At 42.3% G+C, this 27,892-nt stretch overlaps 2 protein-coding genes across 2 annotated transcripts in view; one reads left to right on the forward strand and one right to left on the reverse strand.

Moving 5' to 3' along the window:
* The window catches only part of ROCK2 (Rho associated coiled-coil containing protein kinase 2), a 170,819-nt gene extending 168,610 nt beyond the window's left edge, over window positions 1–2,209 (forward strand). Inside the window, exon 34 of the mRNA XM_090032090.1 lies at window positions 764–2,209. The gene's annotated coding sequence lies outside the window, so the exon portion shown is untranslated. The remainder of the gene's footprint in view (window positions 1–763) is intronic.
* Window positions 2,210–2,362: 153 nt separating this feature from the next.
* Window positions 2,363–27,892, reverse strand: SLC66A3 (solute carrier family 66 member 3). The gene is made up of 7 exons (XM_090032077.1): window positions 23,282–27,892; window positions 20,845–20,927; window positions 20,691–20,760; window positions 18,991–19,048; window positions 17,227–17,347; window positions 15,694–15,735; window positions 2,363–13,272 (listed from the first exon to the last, which is right to left on the reverse strand). Exons 1-7 carry the CDS (start codon window positions 23,638–23,640, stop codon window positions 13,184–13,186), a joined length of 822 nt encoding a protein of 273 aa, XP_089888203.1. The 5' UTR covers window positions 23,641–27,892; the 3' UTR covers window positions 2,363–13,183.

Genomic DNA, 27,892 nt, shown 5'->3' on the forward strand with positions numbered 1-27,892 from the left:
TCCCCAAATCTCTGTATTTTGTTTTTCTCTACCAGTGCTATGAAAATACATATTTATGACTTGGCTTTCCTTTGCAGTGTTGTGTTTTTGGAGTTTCTAACAATGCACCAGAAGAAAGCAAAATAAATTGCCTTTGCAATGCAGTGATTTGAATCCCTTGAATGCTACAGTAAATATACAGGAGTTTCATTTGTAATTCAGTGAAATGAGTTAGTTCTTAATGAACTGCAATGTTTGTATTTGAATCGCTTCTTGGAATATGCAACCTAAGAATAAACTATTAACTGGAATAGTTATATTATCTTATTGAAGTATAAATGTGGTCTTGGGAAATACATTTGATAATCTCATAAAATCAATATCCTGTTTTACATTTCAAGACCAAATTTTAACCAAGGGTATATAGTAGATTGGCATCAGAAAATAATAAATTAAAATATTGATTAATTATTAGGTGTAATTTACTTATAAAAAAAAAAAGGACTATGACAGCTATAGTCAGCTTTTCTGCAGCTATGTGCCTCATTTACTGAGTAATTGTTGTTAGTGATTAATGTGGCTGTTCTTAAATTAGACTACATTTGAGATTGTAATGCATAGGGAAGCAATAGTTTTAATATAGTGCTGCCTACTGCAAATGAGTAGCATATTTTTCAAGTGTGCAAAAGCAGTAAATAAAAGTTTTAAATAAAAATTCTAAGCAAGTTTCAGCAGATTGAAATGTGTTGCATTTCCTGAACAAAACTCTTTTCTTCTTTTTCAGCTAACTGCCTTCTGTGAATGCAGTCACAATTCAAGGTGATAATTTTCTTCCCGTTAAAATAAGACTGAAACATATCCCAAAATTTATTAAAATATATATTTTCCTGAGAGACTGTACTCTATATATCAGAGGTTTACAAGTTTTGCTGCAATATAAGTTACTAATCTCTGAGGGTTTTCCTGTAATCCCTTGGGGTGACCAATCAAATGAGGAATGGTTGGTAATAGTATAAGGATACTTTTAGGTAACCCATTAGACTCTTGTTCCACAAAAGCTTTCTTGTCAAGACGCATACATGCACACTACATTTCATACAGGATTGAAAAGAATGAAAATTTAAACTGAAAAGATTCACCTTTTGTAGACAGATGTCATCGGTATGTTTGCAAGAATGGGAGAAAGATCTACCAAGTGGTATGGACTTTCATCTTCAAGAAGTGACCATTATACTGTGTATATATATTGTACTGTAATACTGCAAGAGGGTTTTAAAAAAACTTTCCACTTTATTTTTTTATGCATATTAATCAGATACCATTACTTACTGCAGTTGCAACTATGCACTTGTACAAAGCCATAATGTTGAAGTTTATATCATCCATACATGTTTATCAAAAGCTGCATGCCGGTATTCAGCAGCTAGTATAATGAAAAGTTTGAAGTATATACTGGTTTCAGTTATTTCATAATGGGCAGTTCTGTTTTACCTATTTGAATGCCTTAATTTAATTTTTAAGTTCTTTGCCCATTCTCTATATTTAAAAAAATGAAAAACGTTTACCAGCTCTTAGGACACAAATTTGCTTTGTGGCAGAAAAAATAGTGCACTATTTTTACACATAATTATATCAATGTCAGCCTATTTTGAATGTATATTGAATGGTTCTGAGGGAGGGGGAACATATTGGTTACAGAAACATTAACTGATAGTATTGGAACTAATATATCGTTCATGTGTACATGTAACTGGCCACCCAGCCCTTTTAACAAAGCCCAATATTAGTCACTGACTTTATATTACCCTTAATTAAGTGCTATGAAACTTAATTTTGCCTTATTTTACATACTCCTAGATGTGTTTTTATTTCTGGAAAAAAAATCTGTGACTCTTTTTACATTTCACAATACAATACCCAAGGACTGTCACAAACTTTAAAGGAGGCTGGAACATACTGTAGATGTATTTTAAATTTAAGAATCCAGTTCTCTAGCACATAGCTGTAGGGATAGAAAGTATTTCAGTAGTGTGTTTTGAGAACTTATAGCTAGGAAAGAGGGCCTCAGAGATATTTCATCTGATTTTGTTTTTTACTTGGACTTGTACAAAAATATAATTTATGTGGGCTCATTCATGGTGTGTTCATAACTATCCCAGAAAATGCATGTTTTATACAACTACAGTATGCTATGTTAAACATATTGACAGTAAAAGAAATATGTAGCTTCCTCCTTGGTCTCTCTTTTATATATATATATTATATATATGTAGTGGGGGGTGGTAATTTAAAATAGGATCTACTTTTTCAATGAAGGAAGACATTTCACTTCAGCTTTTTTTAGAAACAGTGTTGAGATGTTTGGAAGGGTAGAACTATAACGTGTATAACACTATCATGACAAGTGGATTTTGAACCCCATAGGTAATGGAAATGAATATAGTTATTTTTTTATTTCTAATACGAGGTAACGTACCTGATATGTCCTCAGCTTTGTTTATGCGCCCTCAATTTAGTGTTGTTTGTGCATTCTTACATTCAATACTAAAATGGGTAGATCATTGCTGTTAAAGTATTAGACCTATATATACAACAAGAGTTGTTTATCCTTTCCATGCTTGTTTTGATTTACATAAGTACAGCATGTTTTTAGGTAATGCATATTTGCATATAAAACAGTTTAAAAATGTACACAGTAAAACTGTTTCCATTTACTGAAATTTTATGTAAGAGATTTTGTTATATTGTGGGAAGTTCTATCCTATTCTGAATTGGAGAAATATATATATATATAAATATATATCTATTTTTAAATAAACTACTTGAGTAAGGTAAAACAGTTCCTCAACTTGGGAAGCTGGTAATTAATTGGAAAAATATATATATATACACACAGAAGACAAGAAATTCGACAGTAATGGGAAGGCTCAAAGAAATCTGCATCAAGTGGATGGTGCCTGGCAGCACAGCTGTAATTGAAGTACATTAGCAGGGATCCAGGAGCTGCGTAAGGCCAGAGCCACTGCTGTGTCTCCATTGGTTTTCCAATTAAAGGGAACTACTGGTTTTCCTATTAAAGGGACTCTCCAGAAGGACATTTTCCAGGAAAACGATTAATTTAAAAAAATTACTTTTCCTTTGGCTTTGTATGATTGGGTCTCTAATTTGGGGTTCAGTATTTTTATAATGAAACTTAATCTTTGATGCTGGCAGCAGCTTTGATGCTTATGCAAACCTCTACCTATGAAGATATATATGTTATATATACAGTTATGTATACTTTAAATTGCATTTAGTTCTGTCTTTGCAAGTAACCAGTATTACTATGACATTCCCCAGCTCTTCTTTGAGTTGCCATATGTATGTTCCACTATTGATGCAGACATTCTTTGGGCATGTAAGCTCAGAGACAGTTTTGGTCAGCAAAATTTGCATGACCAAAGAGCCCTGCCACTCTACTTTGCACTGAGGACCTAGCAGAGCATGCCTACTATACTCCCTGTTCCTCTTAACTGCCCTTCAGCTTGAGATGGAGCTTTTTGCTGTTAGCCAACAGACTACAGTAAACTCTTACTTCCTTAAATGTTAGTTGATTAGGCCATTAGAGTTCTTTTTCTTTTCTGTTGCTTGTAAAAGAGAAAGAGAAGATTCCTTGGGCCAAAAATGCAAGAATGGATGTTGAATTTGCCTGGATTTAAGTATTGCCTTGAAATGATGGGGAACCAGATCGCTGTTAAGGGCCTTTATAACATGGAGAGGGTGCAGAGGAGGGGCACTCGCATGATCAGGGGGCAGCAGGGCAGACCTGACGAGGATAGGCTACGGGACCTGAACCTGTTCAGCCTCCACAAGAGAAGGCTGAGGGGGGATCTAGTGGCCTGTTACAAACTAGTCAGGGGGGACCAGCAGGCACTGGGGAAGTCCCTGTTCCCCCAACCACTACCAGGAGTGACCAGGAATAACGGTCACAAGCTGGCAGAGGGTAGATTTAGGCTAGATATCAGGAAGCGCTACTTCACGGTTAGGACTGCTAGGATCTGGAACCAACTTCCAAGAGAAGTGGTGCTGGCTCCTACCCTGGGGGTCTTTAAGAGGAGGCTAGACGAACACCTTGCTGGGGCCGTTTGACCCCAGTACTCTTTCCTGCCATGGCAGGGGGTCGGACTCAATGATCTGCTCAGGTCCCTTCCGACCCTAGAAACTATGAAACTGCTTGGGAGAATCTCTCAGCTTGGCAAAAGTCTTTCACTTGCAAAGCCTGCAAAAGCAGAGGAGATAAATCTACCGATTTACCACCTAGACAAATGAATGGGAAAGCCTTGGTCAGGGAGATTCTTTTTTCCAGGGGACTTCCAGAGAACTCTAGTTAGCAATCTTCAGCATCAAAATTAGACCATAAACCCTAGAGTCTGATGTGAAGGATAGGAGGAGTTCTAGGGGTAGTTTACCCATAAGAGACTCTTTTAAAAAGAAATCTTCGGCCCTGTATTCATTTGCTAACAATTTCATGGTCTGGAGTGGTTTTTAACAAGGCTGCAGACTCATAATATGGAAAACATACCACCAAAAGCATCAGGCTAAAGAGCATGCAAATATGGCACCAGAAAAAGTACTCTAACCCTCCTGGCAAAATCAGTCTTTGTAGTGAGACAGCTAGCCACTAGCTTAGGACACTAACACAAATGAAAAGGGAGACGATGACCCCACTATACTGTCTAGCTTTAGAACAGTCAGTAGCACTCACCAGATGACTTCACCAGACATGCTATAGAAGTCTGAAACTGCTATGGTCTACCTTCTTTGATAGCATCGAACTCCTAAACATTTTCTCTTGGCGATGATGCTATTAGCAATGTCCATGAAAATAAACCACTCATTTTCACTGCCTCCTTGTCGATGATAAGACGGCCAGGGTTCAGAGTGCTCTCTCCACCCTTCCAGATTTCCACAGGGAGCCTAAAGAATCATCCCAGGACACACATTGGCATGTGAGATGCTCATCCCATGGGCCATGTTTTATGATATCTTGACTTCAGAAGCCTTGTGCATCCATGCCTGTGTGGCCTTATTGACCAGGGCTCCTTGCAGCTGAAAGATAACTACTGAGATGGGTCTCAGGGGCTCTAGTTTAATGGCCTGGGCTGTCCCATATCTTCCTGGCTACGCTCATCTCCAGGACAGGAGGACGCAACCAGGTTCACAAACCAGATCACAGACATGGGAAGCCCTATTCCAGTCTCTTCTCCTTTCTTGGCTGAAGTAGTAATTCCCCAAGCCCATTGTTTGAGCCAATGGCAAGCTGTTCCCTGCTTTGTTTATCTTCTTGGTTACCTTCTTGATTGTTATTACCGCCTTGAGGTATGCCCCCTGATGCTGTCCCTCCAGTTCAGGTTTCCATCTGGACAGGGTCTCTTTGAGGACTTCTCCGAGTTCTTGGCAAAGTCTAAACCATTACCTAAACCAGTGGCTCCCAACTTTTTTTTTTATACTGCAGCAGGGTGGGATGCACTGAGCTGGCTGTTTCCCTCCCCTGGGCTGCCCCGCCTCGCAGCTTTAACCCCAGAAGCTCCACTTTAACCCTGGAAGCCACTTGCCTGGGCAGACAAATGACCCAGCAGGCAACCCACTGTGGCCCAGTACTGGGCTGTGGCCCAGTGCTTGGGAACCTCTGATCTAAACCACTTCTTATTTTACCCAAACCTTGTTGCTCTGTACCCTGGATACAAGACCTGCCTTGGTCTACTTAAAAGGGACAAAACTATTTACCTAATTTCCTAGTCTCTTTGTTTCTGATAGTAGAAAGGATGAACGGCAGGGTAGTCTCTACCCAAATACTTTCTAAAAAGTTCTTGAACAGTGTAAAGATGTGCTATTAAATAGCAAAGGTGCAAGCCCTACAACTGATAAAGTGCACTCCCATAGGGCTGAAGTAGCATTGCTAAGAGACAAATCTGTACCAGACAAAGCTACAAAGCAGCCTCTTGGAGCTATAGCCACACCTTCACAAACATTGTACAGTTTCAGAGGCCTTCAGGTGTGATGCCACTTGTCACTGCTTTGGAGTCACCTGCAGTGGAGCGTGCATATAGACACCTGATCAAAAGTGAAAGTGAAGTTAATGCTTAACAGTAACAGGAATTCTTTGAGATGTGTTGTCCAGGTGTACGTTCTCTGCAACCTGGCCTCCATTCCCTCTTCCTTTGAGTTCCTGCCCACTTGCATCCCACATTTGAGAGGAGACTGGTGCATAGTAGGCTTGAATCTTTATGCCCTTTAGTATGAGTAAAAGGTCATATCAAGCACCAATCAAGTGCCATACTAGCACTGCTGACCAAAAGGGGCTTCGAGTGCATATGCCACAGTTGCAATCATATGATATGCACAGCTCAACAAGCTGTAAATGCCAAGAGACTTGCTTCTTGCTCAGGAGGCCCCTTCCAATTTTATGTTCATTAAGAAGCTGATTGTTACTGCTAGTTCTAGGTACAGAGAATAATGTACTCTGAGAAAAATGGGAAGATTTTAATTATGACCACTGCAGCTACTCTTGAAGATCAGCCTCCTATTCCTGATATTTCATCTCCTCCCAGCAACCCCCCATTGCATAAACCAGAAGCATAGCCTTTTGGTGTATGCCCAGTTTAGTTGCACTTGACCCCACTTTTCATATTGTCTGTTTTGGGTGTCCCTTGTTCAGAACCAGACAAGCTTAGCCTTTAGTTCCAGGCTGTCCAACTTCTTAGTGGTCAAGAGCCACATCCATGGGGGCCACACCAGCAGGGGCCATGGCCCTCCATAATATCTCCTGCAAGCTCCCCCAGCAACATGTGACTGGGCAGCCCCCTACCCCCCTGCCTGCCTTCCCACTGCTGCACTCTGTGGGCTGGTGACCTCCCCCACTTCCTTGTCTGTGTGGCTCCCCTGGCACTGCAGGCTGCACTGGAGCAGGTGCAGGAAGTGAAAGCCAGAGAAGGGAGGGGATGCCTGGAGAGTTGTTACAGCAGCAGCTAGGGAAACCTGGTGGCTACAGATTAACTCCTCAAAGGTTGCACGTGGCCCATGGGCTGCTAGTTGGACAGTTCCGCTTCAGTCAGTTTCATGAATGCTTACAAAACCACTGAGTGTGTGCAATAATAAGTCTTACCTTTGTTGCAAACTTGATCTTTCTGCACAGCCATTTTCCTGTGAACAAGTGGTAAGATGTAACAATTGTTTATTAATTCAGAAAAGGATAGCTCTGAAGGGCTTTAACGCCATGTTACAATGAGAAAGTTTGCACAGTTGTTTTAAAATGTTTCGGGGTTTTTCCCCAACCTTGATCCAGGAAGAATATTGTGGATGATATAAGTGTGCTAGCCATGGCACCTAAAGCCCTGTCCCATGTGGATCGGGGGATGAATATTCTTCCTCATCCAGGCAGAAAACAAACAGACTTGTGAAAGCATTTATTTTGGCTCTCAGGTAAGGATTAGAAACACAATCCCTAAGGACTTAAGTAGTAGAAATCTCAGGGCACTTTTACACATGCTCTGGGGTAGAGGTAGTGGTGTTTTTAATTAAAGCGGTTCCAAGAGCTGCTCTAATTAAAGCACCACCACATCTCCTGTATCATCGTCCCTGCACTTAAAAATGGAGATGGGAGCACTTGAACTATAGCTCATTTGACTACCTTTAGTTCAAGTGCTCCCACCACCATTTTTAAGTGCAGGGACATTGATACATGAAACGGAGGAGGTTGCTGGAGCACAGCAATTGCCACACTCTAGCAGACTTAGTAAATCAAGTCTGCTCTGATACACTGGAATTCCACGGTGTCAGAGCAGCCTTTTTGTTCATGAATAGGCACCCTAAGTTGCTTGGTTACTATATCCCAATAGTGTCTAAGCATGAAACAGGCACTAGGAAGCTGCTCAGTCTTCATGAGACTTGAGGCACTTCTTGATGTGTGCAGAGGAAAAACTGCAGGCATCTGGTGAAATGTTTAAGTGAAAAAGTAAGGCGCTTTTGGAGCTTTGGCAGACAACATTCTTTGGGCACAAACACCCTTCTTCAGGTATAGGGAGTGTCTGTTGTTTTGTGTACTCTCCTGGATAGGATAGAAGCCAATATGCAAAATGCAGGTCTGTGAAAATGCAAATACGTGGCAGTGCGGATCAGAGGGAATGGGAAAAAATAGGTGTGAGCCAGGTGGTGAAGGGGGAGTGTTGAACTGGTTGGTGATAGAATGTAGCTGGTAAAATGCAGACAGGTTACTTGGGGTTATCAGCGGCAGGCAGGTTAGAATGTACCGTGAGGATAATCCAGTGTCTATATTTAGCCTATGATTTTTTATCTCCAGTAGATTTATGAAGTTTGTAGGTTTGTCTGCGAAAGGTGTTTTGTAAATTCCTTTTGAGGATTAGAACTGAGAGATTGGAGAGAGTGGTTGTCTTGAGAAGTGTGCATCACAGGTAATTGGATATTTTTGTCTTTGATAGATGTTTGGTGTGCGTTCATTCTGCTGTGCATCTGTTGTTTGGCTTCTGCATATTTTCCATCAGGGATGCAGATGTAAGACCTAGGAATGGTGATGGTTCTATTGTAGGGTGTAGTTATTGTAGGAGTAGTGGACATGTGTTAGCAGGTTTTACACTTTTTGTCCTAGCATGGCCACAGAATCAGGGATCACACTAAACACACCAAGAAAGCTGTAATATACTACCAAGCCCTCCGATACCACCAAATTTGCACTGAGGAAAACACCCAGAATCATCACCTTGCAAATCTCCAAAAGGGCTTTTACTGAACAAGGACTACCCTCCAGACAGATGGATCGTACTTCTGAAAGAGCGACCCGGATACTATGTGAAAATTTGCTGCAGTACCCATGAATCACACATCATTAGTTATGGCATATTTCGGACATTCTTCCCTGGAACCTACGTGGAAAATCCTGAAACAATTGCAACCCATACTAGAAGACGACCCAATATTTAAAGAGATCTTCCCAGAACCACCCATCCTAGCCTTTAAACAAGCACCAAACCTCACTAATCTCATCACCAGAAGCAAACTCCCTATGACCCAAACCACACCAAATAGATCCAGTCCATACCAGGACAAAAAAATGTAAAACTTGCCAACACATTTCCACCACCCCCACAATAACTACACCCCACAACAGAACCATCACTATTCCAGGGTCTTCACCTCCAGAAATGTAATAGATCTCATCCAGTGCACTAAATTCCCTAATGGAAAATATGTAAGAGAAACCAAACAACAACTGCGTACCAGAATGAATACACACCAAAAACCTTGCTTGCCTATGTCCTTAGACCAACACAGGTACAGCCAAGAACCTTCTGGAGCTTTGGCAACTTCTGGGCTAGGTAACAGCTGAGCAGAGGCTTTCAGGATTGCAGTTTTTCAACTTAAGTGTCTGAATTCTGCATTAGGTTCAGGTTGGTACTTGTGTCCTTTTTACTAAATCAGTACATAGGTGTCAAATGCCTCATCTGGTTCAACAGTATCCCAGCACATACTTTGAGGAATAAGTCATCCTGACCTCACAGTGGTGTGAGGAATGCCATCTTTCTTCCTGTGAGGGGTTAGCTCATTTGGAACATTCATTGGGCCAGGAATATACATCTGGAAAACGATTTCACCCTCAAGGCAGACTTCCTGAAAAGAAAGGACTGCAGTGCGGGCTTGGCTACCTTGGGTATTCCTAGGGCCAATGCCAAGCAAAAACAGCTTTGTGATACAATGGTAAATGTTAGCAGCACTTACACAACTTGAGTAAAGAAAGTGTTTCAGATGAAATGCCACCATCAAAACAGCATTCACTGGGCAGCTCGATTGCATGCAATGTTCCTGTTTGTTGAAAACATCAGAAATATAGACTTATTTTATATATAGATGATATTCAGATTCCCCATTATCTAACCAGTTTGTCACAAAATAGCTGTGCCCTTGCTTCCACCTTTTAACAGTAAAGCACAAAATAAAATGCTTTTTGATTTCTTTGAATTCCTCTCATCAGCTTGACACTAAAGACCTGACTGAAATGGCAGGTTTTCTTTCATATAAATAGCTGTTTGGCACATACATGGACAATAGGGGTGTGCGAAATGGGCCGTATTCGATTTGGGTTCGGCCCAAATTGGGGACAGTGATTCGATTTGTTGATTCGGATCACTGCCCCCGATTTTGATTCAGCCGAATCTGACGATTCAATGCTGATTTAGAGAATCAGCAACTCAGACATAGACACAGCTTTAAATGTTGAAAGTTTTTTCTACACACCTCGAAGTACCAGGTGCAGCTTGTAAATGTTGTGATGGTGAGGTGGATGGAGCGTGGGGGGGCCCCCTGCATGCTCAGCAGCGAACCTGGAAGTATTTCTGGTCCACTTCCAGGTCTGCCAGGGAGCATGCTGTGGCCCCCTCCACCCCCCCCTTGCTCAGTGATCGGCCGCAGGGGGACCCCAAGTGCCCCCCCAGGCCCAAGAGACACCAGTCGCTGAGTTAGGCAGGGGTGCTTCTGGTCCACTTCCAGGTCTGCTGCCAAACATTGGGGAGCCTCCCCCCACACTCCTGTGGGACACTCCATCTGCCCCAACATCGCAGCATTCAAGCCGTCTGCTACCTAGAGGTATGTAGAAAAAACAGTTAAAGCTGTGTCTATGTCCGAATTGTTGAATCTCTGCAAATTGATTGGGAGGGTTCCGATTCGATTTGGAGAGATTAAAAGGTCCTCTGATTTGATTCACCAAATCTCTGCTGAATCGAATCAGGGACCCAAGCGTTGCCTTTTTTTTTTTTTTTTAATTTGGCCTGTTGTTTAGTAAACACTGGGGCTGTGTCTATAGTAATAGTTCTGAATGAAAGAATGAACACGAGTTCTTCACCACTAATTTGTCTATAAATGTTCTTAAACATATTGGAGAAGAAAATGAAATCTTGCATATCGGAGAATAGGTTGGTTGTTGTTTTTTAAATTGATAATATCAAATATACCAAATTTGGTTTTCCTGACTGTATTAAAGACGCTTGTAAGCATGGAAGATGTGTAGAAGAGATGGGAGTATGGAATCTGTAACATTATCCTTTCCTCACAATGTTAATTTGTCATTGAAGGTAAGCATAAGTTTAAAAATAAGCAACATCAAGAATTACATGTTTTCTTTAAGATATCTGATTTGTAATTATCTAACTGCTTCAGTGAAGATACTAGATGACACTTCAGATGCCAGGGATAAAGGTAACTGCAATTTCTAATTTAATGTTTAATTTTCACTCAACATATAAGTTACAGTATCAAGAGCTGTATCTTTAAAAAAGCAACTTGTTTATTTCGCATTACATGAATAAGACTCTTTTGTTAAGTATCAATATTGATATAAATGTCTAAAAAAGACCACTCAAATGCCACAATATTTAGATATTTATAGTGTTTTACACAGCTTGAACCTAGCAGCATAAAATTAAATACACTTTCTTCAGTTACTTTTGACACAGCCAACATTAGACATTTTGAACATCTGTATAGACTATTAAAACTAACCAAATCTGTATTTTGCTCCATTAATTTAATATCAAGTAATGTTTACTCTGAAATACATGGAGGTGTATTGGAATACCACTTTTGTAAGGTTAATGGAGGCTACTTAAACTTACAACATGTCTATGCTTTCTGGTATTAAGGCCCTGATCCTGCAGTCTGGTATGAACAAGCAAAATCCTCAGCTCTGCACAGAACTCAAGTCAATGGGATTATAATTAAAAGGGTCCACATGCAGATACAGTTGTTTTGTGGTACTGTGATTTGACATACTGGAACACAGTCATGGCCCTACTGAAATCAAGCAGGGGAAAGAGGCCCCCAAGATTTCACTACTGGCAGTTTAATAAGAGAGGTTTACAGTGAAAACTTTTTAGGGAAGGCACTGTTTTCCACAAGAAGAACATGGTGGAAAAATAACGTAAGCTTTATATGTAAGAGTAATATATAACAATTGCCAGTTTAAAAAAAAAAAAAAAAAAGCATACATAGTATTTCCAACAGTCATAAGCCAATGTCATTATTTAAAATACATTTTTTGTTTTTAATAAACCTGATGCTTTGTTTCACCACAAACCCAAGTTATAATTGGGATGTCTGAAGTAAAATTCAAGTGCAGTTTTTACATCCCAAGATACAGAGAGGATTATAGAACAGTTCAGTACAGCAGAGAGCTGACAGATACGCAAGTTGTGTTACACTCTGAATGAGGTGGGTCATCAGCAGCAAAGATCAAATTTAGAACTTGTGGATCTTAAAACGTGAGTCTCTACTATTGATCTCAGGCAAGTCAAAGCTATAGCATGCTCATCAACCTCTACAGATGTCTCAACCAGCATTAGAAGGAAAAAGCACCAGTTGGCAAGTGGGCGATTAGAGTTGTAGGCTTGGAAAGCCAGTAAAAGAATGAAGCATACTCTTTGTCTAAATAAAAATGACTAACTTGAAATGAGTGATATCTGCAGGTGTTGTGTGGGTTGATCTAGACTTCTTAATTGGATAAAGTATGCATTTGAAATACTCATGGGTGTGTCAGTCCTGAATGCTGAACCATAGTGCTCTGTGCTGTGCTGTGAATGCAGCTATATTGCTTCTGCTTCAGGTGTCAGCCATACAAACCAGCGCAGTGTAAGGACACTGCCATTTGCCTTGATTTGCTTACCTTGTGCACATGGCTAACCTCTAATTACTACTGATCATAGAGAGAGGGGTAAAATCATGAGGAGGTCTACCAATGTAAGGAGAAAGAAGTCTGCTGCCAAGGCCACTACTCGCATGAGATGCAGAAAGAGGATGAACTGTGTGGAGACGATTCCACTCTGCACATAGAAAGGAAACTGAAAGTTTTATTTTTAATCTGTAAAAATTTTATTGTGGAGTTACAAAAATAGATATACGAATGTATAAAATATCAATTAAAAAATCCCAAATACGGTAAGTAAAACTTGCTGCAAGTGACCAATAAAAACATACTGTTCAACTGAAGTGTATTTTGTTATGTATTACTGGTAATAAAAACCAGCCAAGTTGGGTTCAATATCTTTAGGGATATACGATCCAAGCTTGGAGGAAGAAGACTGCCTGGAACTGTGGTCCGCTGTTCAGATTTCACTGTGGGGTTTGTTAGCACACATGCCATGTGCTGTGGAGTACTGGTCTTCTAATCTGTCTTTTCAGCCTTCCTGTAGCGGAGTATTGTAGTTGTGACCCATATGTTGAGAATCAGCATAATCACAAAACGGACAAGAACTAAAAAGGAAAATATTAATAAGATGCTGAGATGTAGTAAGCATAAATGTTTTTAAAATCACTGCTATCATTTTCCTAGAACACATTAGCTTGTAAACTTTTACTAGAGTACAGTTTGGAGAATTTACATGCTAAGAATTCATTTAATAAACTTCCTTAAATTACCAAGTAAAGGAACCCAAGCATCACAAAACAAGAGTTCTGAATGGAGTTCAATGTTCACGTTTTCCTGGAGGGGGGAAAAGTTAAGTGGTATCTCAAGACTTAAAAAAATCTAGTGTATAGAAAAGACTTAAATTCCATAGCGACACAAACATAGCAAAATAGTGGGAACTTTTGACAGCGGTTCAATTAACTTGGATCATGCAGATGTCACAGTTAAATTGTAACAGGTGATGTGCACTCCCAAGCCCCTACTCTCCTTTTCAAATGGTGAAAGGTTGTCCACACCTCTAGGGTCTTTAAGGCAAAGCTGCTGCTTTGAGTAATTTTGTGATATGGAAAATAACATGCAGTTTCTTGCAAATTAAATCTGATTGACAGTTACATAATTACATCTAGTTTTTCCTCATATGGATAGGAAAATGTTTGTTACATGCTCTAAAATGAAAGTTCATTTCAACAGCCACACTTGCCTGCTCTGTTCAGGTTTGTGAGAGAATATTTTGGTTGGAAATTTTTATTGGTACATTGTAAAACTTAAACAAGCAAAAATCTGAAAACTTGGAATATAGTATTTGCACAGTGTCTCCATTTCACCTCTAAGATTTTTAAATAAAGCGGAATCTATTTATTTGGAAACCAAACCTGCACTCTATTCCTCTGTTTTCCTGACACCGAGCACTTGAATTGTATCCCATTTGACCTGTTTTAGGAAGCATGTGGAATACACAAGAATTCTTCTCTCAGAGAAGGTGATCGTTGTGAGTTTCAGTATACTGCACACTGTTCTTCCCAAACTATCTCAAATAATGAGAAAATACTACATGCCAGTGTGAACCCTCAGTCCACAAGACCATTAACAGGCCACAGTTTGTTTAATGCCAGAGTTCATTTCCACCTATTTAATATTGCAACACCTTATGCTATATTATGAATGGATGGAGGTTTACCCTACATCAGTATTTTAAAAAGACACCATCTAACTGTGGATAATCATCTAACTCATTCTGTTAAGAAATCAAAAAGTTACAATTTGCCCATTTTCATACTTGAATAATTTCATATTTAATGCAAGTTTAGTAACTTTTCTATTAAAAAAATGCTTGATTCTGTATTTGCTAGACAGCTTATTCTGGTAGAAAGTTGATATATTTCAGCTATCAGATTGTTATACACCCATTTAAAATAAAAATAAGATTTGGATCAGGCGCTACAACACTGTAGCCAAAATAGGCTTTGCCAGGTGTTTTCAACCTTTTAAGGAGTGTATCCCTTCTGGGTACACACCTGGCAGGGGATATGGCAGTGGCCAAACTCACGAGGGGTGGGAGTGGGGGGGGCTTACGTGTGGCAGCGCAGGGTGGTGGATGGCAGTGACAGCTGCTGCATGAGAGCTCCGCTCCCCACCCTCCCCAGCCAGCACCTGTGTGGCCTGCAGAGGGGAGCTGCTGCGCTTGTTGTCATTCCCCCCTACCACTCCTGGGAGGCGGCAGTGCGGGGTGGTGGCACTCTGTCCCCACTCGCCTGTGCGCACCCCCTAGCCCCTTTCCAAGAAGCCCTGGGGGTATGCGTACCCCCAGTTACAACCCCTAGGCTATGCAGTTTATCAGGGCTCTAGGATCAAAATATTAAACAACTTTCAGCTTTATAGTAATACTCTGTGGATACTGTCAGTTATTACAAAGTTTAGATTCACGACTATCTATTGGTAACAATACTTGTACCAATCTCCCCACATAACTATCAAGTTAAGTTTCTTTGTGAATATACTATTTAAAAAAATAGGAGAATATAGCATGAGAGGTTTTACAGCTAATGAACAAGATTTCTTTTGTTTTAAGCACTGTTCAATAAAAAGAAACATCTGTTTGATGTGTCATGGAATTTGGAAAAGTCACCACTCAGCTATGTTAAGAGAGAATGATTTTTGGGGGGGCCATAATTAGCTTTCCCAATTAAGCAATTAAAATATTTTTTCTCTTAACAATAAAAATTGCCCATTAAGCTACTAACCTTCCATGTAATGATGACCACATATTTTTTTTTCCTTCTTACCATTGCATTCCAAGGTATTATGAAATTGTTGTCATAACGGTAGCCCAATACTGTTTTCTTAGCAGTAATCTAATTTGCTTGCTGGGATAAAGCACTCACTTTTGTCGTTTATTCTATTTTATGAATGCCCCATAAAACAGTACAGGTTCCTGTTATCTTTGCCTTAGTCTCTTACTGTCTTATTTTGAATTTCAGTTTACTCACCCATAAGATCACTTGTGGTCATTACAGTTGTAAATATTCTTGCTGTAAATTTAAAAGACTTGTGATTAGTATAGTAGAGATGGTACTGATGCCTTCAGACAAAAAAAAGCCCTTGCTTTACAGCTGAGAAGAATCAAACTTAAGACCCTCATCTTCCCCTTCCCACAACAAGCCTAGTTTAAAGCCCACTGGAGATCTGCCAACCAAGATGAACATGGGCTGGCAGTGTGGGGAGGCAGTCAGGAAGGCCAACCGCACCTTGTCATGCATCCACAGATGCATCTCAAGCAGGTGCAAGGAAGTGATCCTCCCCCTCTATGCAGCACTGGTCAGGCGGCAGCTGGAGTAGTGAGTCCAGTTCTGGGCGCTGCACTTCAGGAGGGATATGGACAACATGGCGAGGGTCCAGAGGAGGGCCACTCACATGATCAGGGGGCAGCAGGGCAGGCCCTATGAGGAGAGGCTACAGGACCTGAACCTGTTCAGCCTGCACAAGAGAAGGCTGAGGAGGGATCTAATGGCCTGTTACAACTAGTCAGGGGGGGATCAGCAGGCATTGGGGAAGTCCCAGTTCCCCCGAGCACGGCCAGGAGTGACCAGGAATAACGGTCACAAGCTGGCAGAGGGTAGATTTAGGCTAGATATCAGGAGGTGCTACTTCACTGTCAGGGCGGCTAGGATCTGAAACCAACTTCCAAGAGAAGTGGTGCTGGCTCCTACCCTGGGGGTCTTTAAGAGGAGGCTGGATGTACACTTTTCTGGGGTCGTTTGACCCCAGTACTCTTTCCTGCCAAGGCAGGGGGTAGGACTAGATGATCTACTCAGGTCCCTTCCGACCCTAGAAACTGAAACCTTATAAATGCCATGTCTTAAATTGATGCTCCTTTTCAGCCCTATTGATTCTGTTCTCAAAGATAAATCCCCAACACTCAGCTTAGGGTATTTATTTGGAAGAAGAAGAACATAACTGAAGAAGTCACTACAAGGTGAGCTAAGGCAAAAGGTGGTTGTTTTTATTTCTCCCGCTTTTCCAGTGCAACTCTTTCTTTAATTTCTTGGTGCTGGTTTGTTTCCATATCAAACTGCCAGTAAGATCAGCTCATTATCAAATTGCCAGGAACATCAGCTCATATTTTGAGAACTTAAATATTCTCTATCCCTCTCTTATTCTTTTCCTTGCAAAAGGTGGACAGCAGTGGTGACAGGGAAGCCTGCAAGTCTTCCTGATAGCTGCCCTCCTTCCCCTTGGATTGGATTCTACTAAATCCTAAAGGTGTTGAGACCTTATCCTTATAAAATAACATGCAAGTAGGGTCACTTTGACTACACTGAGGTCAACAGCAAAATTTGTGGCATTTACTTGGACTAGGACTTCACGCTTACTCTTATGAAAATAATACAGAAAGCTACACTAGGCAAGACTCATCTTTGCTGTGGGCTGAAGAAGACTACAGCTGTAGGTACAGATACTGTGGGAATGGGAATCTTTGGAGCAGGCACTTTTACAAGTCAATGTATTTGCATGCTGCTTACTTGCACAGGTGAATGCAGACATACTCCAGGTTAGGGCACTCACTTGTCCAGAATCTCTTGTCTGCCACAGGCAACGCAGCTGAGCAAGTTTACTGGCTGCACTGATTAATGTGCACAAATTCTGCAGAGAAGGATACCAAAAGAGGACAGCTGTCTTCATAGTTGCACCAAACAAAAGAATGCTTAGTTCAGTCCTAAAATTGAGACATCACTTAAGAAAGAAAAAGGAAGTCTTTATTTTAAATTTTAAAAATCTTCCCCTTCACTGTTTGTAGCCCAGTTGTTATAGCATCTTGCTAAGTAACTGTGTACCAGAAATGCAACAGGCTGTTCTAGTTTTGTGGTAAAACAGTTACTGCAATCAGTTGGAAGTGGTACAGAAGCCTAGAAACATAGGACCAAGTCGTATTCAGCCTTCCACACAAGTATTTCTCCAAGTGCACAAAAGGAAGACTGAGTTACTCCAAACAAAATAGTCTTCCACCCACAAGCTGTATGAAAATCACATTAGGGAAACCACAAGGAAAATGGAATCAGAACGTAAGATGAAATTGGTATAAGCTATTGTCCAATCTGATGTGCAAAATAATGAGAAGCCTTTCCACTCGTTCACTTTTTTCTTTTTTAAGGGATCACGAGGCTGAATCATAACATTGGGAGGATAATGGAACCAAAAGAAACTCGATCATTATGTCATGGCTGCTTCCCTGGCCCAGGGTCTGCTGGGACCCTGGAGGGCCCCACTGGTCCTTCATTACCCTGATCATGAGAGATGGGTTGTGCTGGCTGAATCAGTGCAGAGATCTGGTGACATCACTAATCTCAGCTACGCACATTTCTACTCAAGCAAGCCTCTGCCATTAGAGTTGAGATGCAGCAAGTGCTGGCAGGAGAATTTCCATACTGGCACAGCCTCTCTGAACCAAATAAGCTAGTCAGCAAAATCCCTGTGCAACTGCATCTATCCTGGGGCTTTTGTGGATGCTGACATGTATCCCAGGAAAACCTGGCTGCTCTATGTGGTCTTATTCCAGATGATAGTCTGGATTTAGAGAGAGGTTCCTGCTCTTGCTCACCCCCTCTGCTTTCCCACCTTTTCTCTTTATTCTGTTTAGTGAGAGCTTGACTTAGCCATCTAAGATGGTCCCTCTCCTAACACTGCTGCAAGGTCAAAACCACTTGAGATAACTACAAGTAATGTCTATACACAGCTGACAGTGGAAAATATTCACCAGGTCTCAGAGTACATAATAAAACTCCTGTGCCTATGTTTACCTAGCAGCAAGGTTGCAAGTCACCAGAGACAGAAACTTAATCCCTTACATAATTCATTTATTTATTTCCCCTTTCTTCCTGTATAACTTTTAAAAACCTTATAAAAGGTTTTTAAAAAATTTAATGGTAGTTACCATAAAGGAAGTATGCAGGCCAACATCTTAAAATATTTCCTGAACCTTGTCTGATGATTGTACAACAATGGGGTACTACTGGCACCTGGCTCAGTAGGTCCACTTGCTCCATCAAAGTTAAATACAGCATACATATATATACCTTAAACATCTTTAAAATTGAAAGTGTATCATGTTGTAGTGCCTTTTTCTCTCAAAGTACTCACTGTGATGAGAAAAAAAACCTGACAGTATTTGGAAAATGATCAGTAACAGCTAGTTTTCAATACAAAGATTTTTTTTTTTATTGAATGTGGATCTGCAAAGGGAGGGTTTCATAGACATGAGTATTTTCAGTTAATATGTTAATACTTACCATTGCGAAGTCTATTATCCACTTCTGCAGCGTTAGAAGGTACCATCCCCCTACAAATCTTACTTTGGGTTAAGTTTCATAATGCTAAAAGTACCCGAGTCAAGGAGTTAACTATGTTCCCCTACTGTAAACCAGGAACTGCCACAGCAATGCTGTAATTGAAGCTTCCTATAGAATCTGCATAAAACAGAACAATTCTGAGTAAAAAATTAATTAGATCAACATTGTGTGCAGGAAAGCTTTAGAAGAAGCAGAAGGAAAAACTAAGGTATAGTGATACCTATTAACACTTTAATCACAACAACTATAAGAAGCCTTTAGGCAGTACAGAAGTTGGTGTTGTGGTAGTTTAGAGAGTATACACTACCTTTTCAGTAGCAGTCTTGGAAGGGAGCACTAGGCTTATTATTAAGATGGTGTCTATAATGGCACAAAAATCTGTAAGTTTACCAGAAAGCCATCACGCAGTAAGATCCTGGAATAGCTCCCTAAATAGACATTATCCCACAATGACTTAATAGGGCTCCAAGATGTCCATGATTCTAGAATAATGACTCTGCTCACAGAACCTGAAACTTCACAAATACAATCATCTAGGCACACTTAATTTTACACATCTTGGTAATCCCGTTGATTTTGACGGGTCTATTTGTGTGAGCAAAGTTACAAACATGTTTCAGAAACAAGACCTTTGTTTTCTCTCATCTGATTTTTTTACAAAACTATAAGCAAAAGATGACTAACAGCTCTGATGTTTGAAAATTCACTGCATTACAATTTATTACAGTTTTTAATCTAAAATTGCATTTGCATAAACCTGCAGGAAGTCTTGGCAAACAGCAGTACCTGCAGCAAGAGATCACAAACATTATGGTCAGTGTTGCAGATATCATTTAAAAAACCTGAATGGATAGCAGTAAAATTCAAGAAAAACCTTCTTATGTAAAGCAGAGGCCAGCATTAACAATGGAGTAATCCAAGGAGCGGGGAAGGTATAAGAAAGGTATAAGAAGAAAGTCACCATTCTGCAGTAGTCATGAAATTTGGAGAGGAGGAGAATCAGCGACTTTCCAAATACAAGAACTGGGAGAAATTTAAAAAGTTTCTTCCCTAAAGCAGGCAGAGGAGCTAGAATACCACCTTTATCAAACACCTACAAGCTGAGGCTGTTACGAAACGTGGATCCCCAAAACAGGATCCAAAGGTGGAGCCTGGTGGGCAGAGAGGCACTAATCCAGCCTTTGCAAATGCCCTTCTCCCCTCTTTTTCATATCATATCCAGGCAATCAGTGTCTGAAGGTTTTCAAGCATAGCTTTAAGGTCTCCAGTGCCAAATTTGATCCCAAGCTGTATTTCTTCTATCACGCATTACCCGTTATCTGTTGATGTTAATTCCTGTGGGTAAAATCTACATATAAAAGTAACTGTAACAAGGAGCTTCATATTTTCCACTATGCATCTCTAACGCAAATGTAAATTAGGAATTAACCTCATTCCCCTTCAGTTGTGGGCCCTGTAAAATCAGTTAAAGATGCAAGTTTTTACTGTGATGCAAAAAATCTGAAAGGAACAAGAAATTCATGTTACACAGGGGCTGACTGTTGTTTACAAGGGTGCTGGGAGACAATATTCAGAGTCTTCTGTCAGAGACCTGCCAGAAGTGTTTGCATAAAGAGAATTAACTAGACATCAAAGGATACATGGCAACGTAAGGCAAAACATGCTCCATCTTTCCATTGTAATGCAGAACAAACAACAAGAGAATGACATCTGGAGGGGAAAATAAAAAGCAGTTGTTTATGGAAAGGAAACTGTAGCCTGTTAAAAATCTAAAGGGGGAGAGAAAAACCTCACCTTGTGCAATGAGGATGGGGTACTCCAGGTAAGTCAGCAGGGGGTAGCCATAGTAAATCTGGTATCTCAGAAATACAAGGAAGCTGAGGAAAGCAACACAGAAAGGAAAACTTCACTGACAATTTCATTTTGAAAACAGTGCACTGGGAACAGCCAACAGCCCTGGTCAGGACCATCTCTCCCCACTGTGCAAATTGTAGAAACACTAAGGTAAAGTGCGGAAGATCTTACAGTCCATTTCTTATCCTTAAACTGGAAAGCTGTAGATTTGTCAGTGCTAATAATACAACTTGCCAGTAACTGTTTAAACAATTACTACTTAAAAGTAAATGAAAAAAGAATCCTAGCCATAATTTGTTAACAGTTTTTCCTGACTCATGTCGGGACAAATGCTCATTTCTCACGTTCTAACAGGTTACACTGTTCCAGGCCATGAATTGTTTTATGAAGCAGAACAAACACGGACTCCTATAACTCGTAGAGGGCAGACATCTAGACCAGCTCTTGCCACTGTAGGGCTGTGCTTTTTTATTGCATTTTTCTTGGCCTGCTGTCAAGTCCAGCTTTAAATGTGCCGAGTGATGGCACATCTATCACTTCTCGTAAGAGATGATCTTCAACTTTTATTCTACATCTTTTTGTCGCAGCTTTCCCTGCTAACAGTTTTCTAAATAAGTTTGAGATGGAAGGAGGCAGCTCCATTGATAACTGGCTTCTAAACCATTTCAGACTTATACCTAAACTCCACCCAGAAACGTATTTAATGCCATTCTTCCTGTACAAATGGCACAGGCCCTGCATCATACCCAACTCAATGGGCAAGCTGTTGACTACGTCCTAGTTTGGTTTGTGGAGCAGACTAAACAGGCAGCTCCATGTTCCAGCCTTGACTTGAGAGAGGTAAACTGCCCTCAGATGACTTCTCAGTCAGCCCAGGCTGAGCAAACAGGATTGACATGCTTCCCCTGCTTTGCTTGTGGCAGGTGAGGGTGTCAGGTCTGTGCCGTCAGGGTGGCGGTAATCTAAGGCAGAGTCTAGATGATGCATTGTGGTGGAAGCGTAACAGTCCAAATGGACTTTTTTTTAAAAAGAAGGCTCTTTAAAACATTCCCCAAATAACGTACATCTCAGAGGTACACTGGGTGAAACCCCTGATAATGGTGAGCAATATCACGGTTGCAGCTTGGTTTTATAGCTCCTCTTCCCATTCCGACATATTACCCATAAAATATGACCCACGCCACACACTACTATGAATTCCCTATATAGATAAAGAGATCATTTTAAAGTCATAACCACTCTCTCACAGGCGCTGGCACTGCTGAAGTGAGTATCTACTGGGAAAAGCAGTGCTGCAAGCTGGTGGAGGAGGTCTTCTCTGTGCCTCAGCTGATGGCATCTGCTCCCTTCACAAGCAACAAGTGCTGTTACAGCTGAAGGGTCCTCCTGCATGTTCAGATCCAAGCTGGCTAGAAACCAGCTATAGAGCCGTTGCACATTTTCAAACACTAACTTTACAGCTGGTTGGTGTTTTTGTAGCTGAACAGTCATTTTTATCATGTGATGATTTGCACATGTGCCCATCCAAATGTAGTATGAGATTCACCAGTTAATTGTGGGATAATTACTTCCCGAATTACTTCCCGCTTGTGGCCAGCCTTACTTTGCACTTGTGGCCGGTCTAAATTTATTGCAGGATTCAGTAACTAATTGAGGGATAATTACATTAGGGGTCTGGCCCGTGTAAATGTATGAGCAGTTTACTGCTAAACTGTGCCAACATACGTAACCTAGCAGAGAGTCAGAGAAGTTTGAATGTTTATTTCCAGAGAAATTTGGATGTTTAATTTGCTGGGATCCTATGACCCCAGCTGACTTCCTGCCCCTGGGGTGGGGGGCTGAACTCAGTGATCTTCCGAGGTCCCTTCCAGCCCTAATGTCTATGAAATCCATGAGGGGGGGGGGCCTCCAGAGGTCACCTGGTCCAGTAGTTCTCAACCTTTTTTGTGCCAGAATCCATTTGTAAACCTCAATGGGCAACGCCCACCCAGCGCCCCTCACTCCAGCCCCCAGCCTGCACGGGGGAAGCCTCAGTTTCCCACGTCTTCTCCTTTAAAGGATCCTGCCCAGGCAAGGAAGTGCGGTGCCTGGGGCCGGAGATGACTGCGCAGGGCGCGGGCCTGGACGCAGCGGCGGTGGGGGAGGGGTGGCAGCCAGCCCGGCTCCGCGGGGCTCCCCAAAGCGCGGGGCCTGGGGCAGTTGCCCTGACTTGTGGCCCCTACGGACGGGACTGCCTGGGCCAGACCCGCGCAGCCCCCCGGCAGAGGCTAAGCATCACCCTGCGGACCAGCAGGCGGAGCCCGTCGCCTCACCGGCCAGGGCCTCCCGCCGCGCCCCCCGGGCCGCCGCCCCGCACTGCCCCGCCGCGCGCGCTCACCCGGCCAGCTCGAGCGCCAGGCTGTGCAGGCTGAGGCCGCGGGCGGAGCGGGCGGCCAGCACGGCGCGCAGCTGCGGCACCTTGAGCAGGGCGCACAGCCCCAGCGTGGACCCGTGCGCCAGGCCCAGCAGCGCCCGCTCCATCGCCGCCCGGAACTGCGCCCGCCGCGGCCCGCCCTTGACTTCCTCCGCCGCCGCGGGCGCCAGCCGCCTCTCCTGCGGGCGCGGGCCTCCGTGCCGATTCAGAGCAGCGCGTAGCACTGGCTTTTTTCCTTGTGTTGCTTCATCTGGACTTCCTGCTTTTCTGGCCTCAGTAATCCGGGGCCAGCGGCGTTCCCCTGGCTTCAGCCCCGCTGCCATTAGCTGCTCCTGAGGGGGTTGCTGCTTTTTTTAATGGAAAAGTTTTCATGTCTCAAGTCAGGGCCGCCAAATCCATTGCAAGTCCGTGAGTCATTCAAGAACCGTATGTGGCCCTACTACCGGCAAGCATCAATCCGGCAAAATGCAGGGTGCTCCACCTCATGAGGGGTAACCCGCATCGCACTTATAGACTTGGTAGTGCTGCACTCGCTAGCACCACGGCCGAAAGGGACTTGGGGGTCATGATGGACCCCAAGATGAACATGAGCCAGCAGTGCGATGTCGCAGCTGGTAAAGCCAACAAAACGCTGGCTTGCATCCGTAGATGCTTCTCAGGCAAATTCCAGGACATCGTCGTCCCGCTCTACTCGGCCTTGGTGAGGCCGCAGCCGGAGTACTGGGTCCAGTTCTGGGCTCCACAATTTAAAAATGATGTGGAGAAGCTTGAGAGAGTCCAGAGGAGAGCCACACGATGATCAGAGGGCAGGAGAACAGACGTTATGAAGAGAGGCTGAGAGCCATGGGACTTTTCAGCCTGGAAAAGCGTAGGCTCAGGGCGAACTTGGTGGCTGCCTATAAATATATAAGGGGTGTATATCAGGACCTGGGGGAATGCCCGTTCACCAGAGCGCCCTGTGGGATGACAAGGTCCAACAGTCACAAACTCCTCCAAGACGGTTTTAGGCTGGACATAAGGAGAAACATCTTTACTGTCTGAGCCCCCAAGGCCTGGGATAGACTCCCTCCAGCCGTGATGCAAGCACCTCCTCTGGACTCTTTTAAGAGACATTTGGATTTTTATCTTGCTGGGATCCTGTGACCCCAGCTGACTTCCTGCCCCTGGGGCAGGGGGCTGGATGCAATGATCTTCCAGCCCTAATGTCTGAAATCTAGGACATCTTCCACCCCAGCCCGGGGCTTCAGATATTTTCAAACACTTTGGTGGGTACCCCTGAAGGCTTGGGGTTCAGGTGCCCCCGAGTTTTGCTTGCCCTCAACCATATGGCTGCAGGAGCAAGCTAGGGAGAAGTCTCCCATTTTTGTAAAGTGGGTGTATGGCCAAGATCTTCCCATTGGAAGTGAAAGGGCGAAACTCTGCCCTACTAGGTACTACCTCCTGCCAAGAAAGTGGTTTTCCTTTGCCAGTAAGAAAACCACCTTAGTGGTCATGGGACTTCCCCCTGCCAGGTGGTGGTGAAGCTGTTGTTACAGCCCTGGGCAGTGTTTGCTGCTGGTTCCCAGAAAGTTCTGTTTATCTTTTAGCTGCTTCAGTCTTTAAATGGAGTAATGCAGCTCCAGGTCAGTGGTGTATTAGTAAAGCTAGTTCATTTTTAACTGGAGAAAAAGAGCCATGGGTGTATGTGATGATGCACTACTGCTGGGAGGAGCTGGCTGCTGTCTGATACCAGTGGTGCTGCCACCCCCAACCAAGCAGCAGCCAGTTTTGAGGTCAAGCATCTTGCACTCAAAGCAGAGAAGAGAGAGCAGAGGAAGGAAAAGGAGAGGAATCCCAGCCTGCAGCCTACTCTCCTGTGAGGAAACTACCTGCAACTTTTTCAGACGGGTCTCTGGCTCAAGAACTGAACTCATCAGTCATCTCCAGACCCATCCCCCTCAAGTCAAGGGATTGCCGAGGACCTCACCCTCATCTGCACCCTCTGTTTCAAAACTCTAGATCCACCCATGATGACATGTGCCATGTTTCCAGTGTGTCCAGTACTCCCACTTCCAGGGTTTGGGCACAGTCACCATTGAAAGCCATAATGATGGCAGGTTTTGCTCTTTTTGAAGTACTTAACAATCTTTATTCAAAGAATAATCCCTGTGCAGCTAGCTTAATGGGAACTCCTGGCTGGGCCTGCCATAGAGTGGGGACATCAAGGTGAGCACTACAGCATTTGGCCCCCACTGGGATTTTCCCACACAAAAAGCTGATTGAATGTCACTGGGGCTGTTCTCTGACATCAGCATGATGGATGTCAGCCTGGATGGTGTCGCATCTGGTTCTGAAGAAAAGAAATTTTTAAAAAGGTGTTAGAAGTAGTACACTGTTAGATACAATCTTTTTCAACTCACATGGCTAGATGGGCTCTTCAAACAATGCGAGTGTCAGAGTGATGTCGCTGTGACACTCCAGGGTTCATAAACTAGTGTCTAACTCTATTGTAACTGTGCCGTTATTCCAATACAGGTTATCAGTCTTGCTTTACCAGGGAATTGGCACCAGTACTAATTACACCATAACTTTTGGGGCTCTGGTTCTTTCATTCATGTGACGTTGCACCGATCTATCTAACCAAATCATCTGTTAACTGGAGTAGGTTCACTTTGTAGTTAGGGAAGCTCTGCATGAATTTTCTCTCACTCTTTTTCTCTTGTTGCTAAAAACATACTTGTTTAGCACCATAGTCATTTTCCAACTTACGTGTGCATTTTGTGTATTACACATGTTTTTCCTGTTGCCCCTGGAATTATTTTGGCAGATAGGTTTCTTGCATTCATTCCAGTTACTTCCAGTTGGATATTGCTGATGATTTAAAGCAATAACATTCCAGGACTTAATTAACATATAAATCAGTGGTAAAGAAGAAAAGCAGAGTAGAAGGCACAGCTCTGAGCTTAAGTAGAATAGTTCTTTTAACTGAAAAAGTATAAATGTGGCTATACCATATCAAGTATTTAGGGTATTTAAAAAAAACTTCAGAAGAAACACAATCAATTTTAATTACAGAGTATTATGAGCAATTTGTGAGATGAAAATTTTTTGGCTGTATGAAGATATGTTACTTTATTTTGGGGCAAAATGGAACAGAAGAAATTAAACATAAAGATAAATGAAAATAAGTTATTGCAGAGAGGTCTTTTTAAATAGAGTTTTTAGTCTGAAGCACATATTGTTATATATGATAGTGACTGATTTTCAAAGTGGTTTATAGCCTCTGCTGTGTTTGAAGTCAACTTAGCACCTTGGAAAACTAGACCTATAGGCCACGTCCAGACAAGTGCAGATGTTTGGTTCCCTGGGGACAACTAGCAAAGGGACATCTTGTTCCACTGCCAGTTGTCTCCAGGGAACACTGGTGCCACACACCCTCTGATGCATGGCAGGTTATCCCTGGCAGCCTCCAGGTAAGCAACCTTACCTGGAGGCTGGGGAAGCTGCAGACGCGTCGCTCCTGCAGCTTGGAGCCTGGCCAGCAGCTGGAGCATGGCTCCGGCTGGCCAGGCTCTGGTTTTGGGTGAAACACACTGTCTCACTTTGTTCTGCATGGGTTTTTTTGATCCCTGGATCTCCAGGGTTAAAAAAAAACCATGCTGCAAGGTAGCAGTTTGGGAAATGCTAGAATGTATGGTATGTGGCATCACAGGCGGGTCTGCAGTGCCACATACCGCACAGCCACACTCGTCTGGACGCAGACATAGTATCATAGATGAATATGGCATTTCAGAGATTCTGAGGATTTTTTGAGTCTGATAAAAAGCTGCTTTTGGTAGACTTAGTATCATCTGCATGATTATGACAATGCAGATGGTAGTCTCAAAAATAGATTGTGAGCATTTCAAAAGAACTGTGCATGATAACATCTAATACTGCTGGAAAATTACAAAATTTAAAGTGATCAAGGATCTTAAGCTCAAATGTATACATCTTTATTCAACTCTCTTAGATAAAATGAGTACATGTAGCCGTTTACCTTTAAAATACAGCAGATTTTTAAAAATGTCTTGTCTTCCAAGAGTGGTCTATTTGTTACACAAGCAGTCAGTAGGTTAGGCCTAATCACTATAAACCACAAGCCCCTCCACAGTCATTGGGGTTTCTCCAGTCAGAACCTCCTTCCTGGTCAGATAAATGGCCAACTTTCCTACCAAGACAGGAAATCAATAATCAAAATGATTTACTTTCAGCCCTTTTCTTATGTGATATTGTTTTACACCTGTTAACTAGTCACTTTTATCCAAGCTCTCATTACAAGTTAAAAGAACATGAATCACAAAGCTAAACTGCTCTAATGTAGAATTTTAAAAATCCAGGTAAATATATAGCAATGATGTTTTTTCTTATTTCAGTCATTTAACCTGGACTTCCTGCTTTTCTGGTCAAAGTATTCCATTTTGTACCGAACAGGATTCTTGAATCAATACATTGCAGCAAAATGTAGGATCTCTTTAAATAACAATTCACGCTTAAATTCATTACTTATTTAATCTTCAGCTGCAGATTGCCTGGTTTGTAGCAGATGGCCATTGA

Source organism: Crocodylus siamensis, chromosome 1 (assembly GCF_052110815.1).
Source record: "Crocodylus siamensis isolate JL-2025a chromosome 1, ASM5211081v1, whole genome shotgun sequence".
Lineage (NCBI taxonomy): Eukaryota > Metazoa > Chordata > Crocodylia > Crocodylidae > Crocodylus > Crocodylus siamensis.

Coding starts and splice junctions, on each gene's coding strand:
- SLC66A3 (XM_090032077.1), bottom strand. CDS start 23,640: ATGGCAGCGGGGCTGAAGCCAGGGGAACGCCGCTGGCCCCGGATTACT. Junction 19,049..20,690: donor GTTTTGCCTTACGTTGCCAT/GTATCCTTTGAT, acceptor ACCCAAAGTAAG/ATTTGTAGGGGGATGGTACC. Junction 13,273..15,693: donor GACCACAAGTGATCTTATGG/GTGAGTAAACTG, acceptor TTTCCTTTTTAG/TTCTTGTCCGTTTTGTGATT.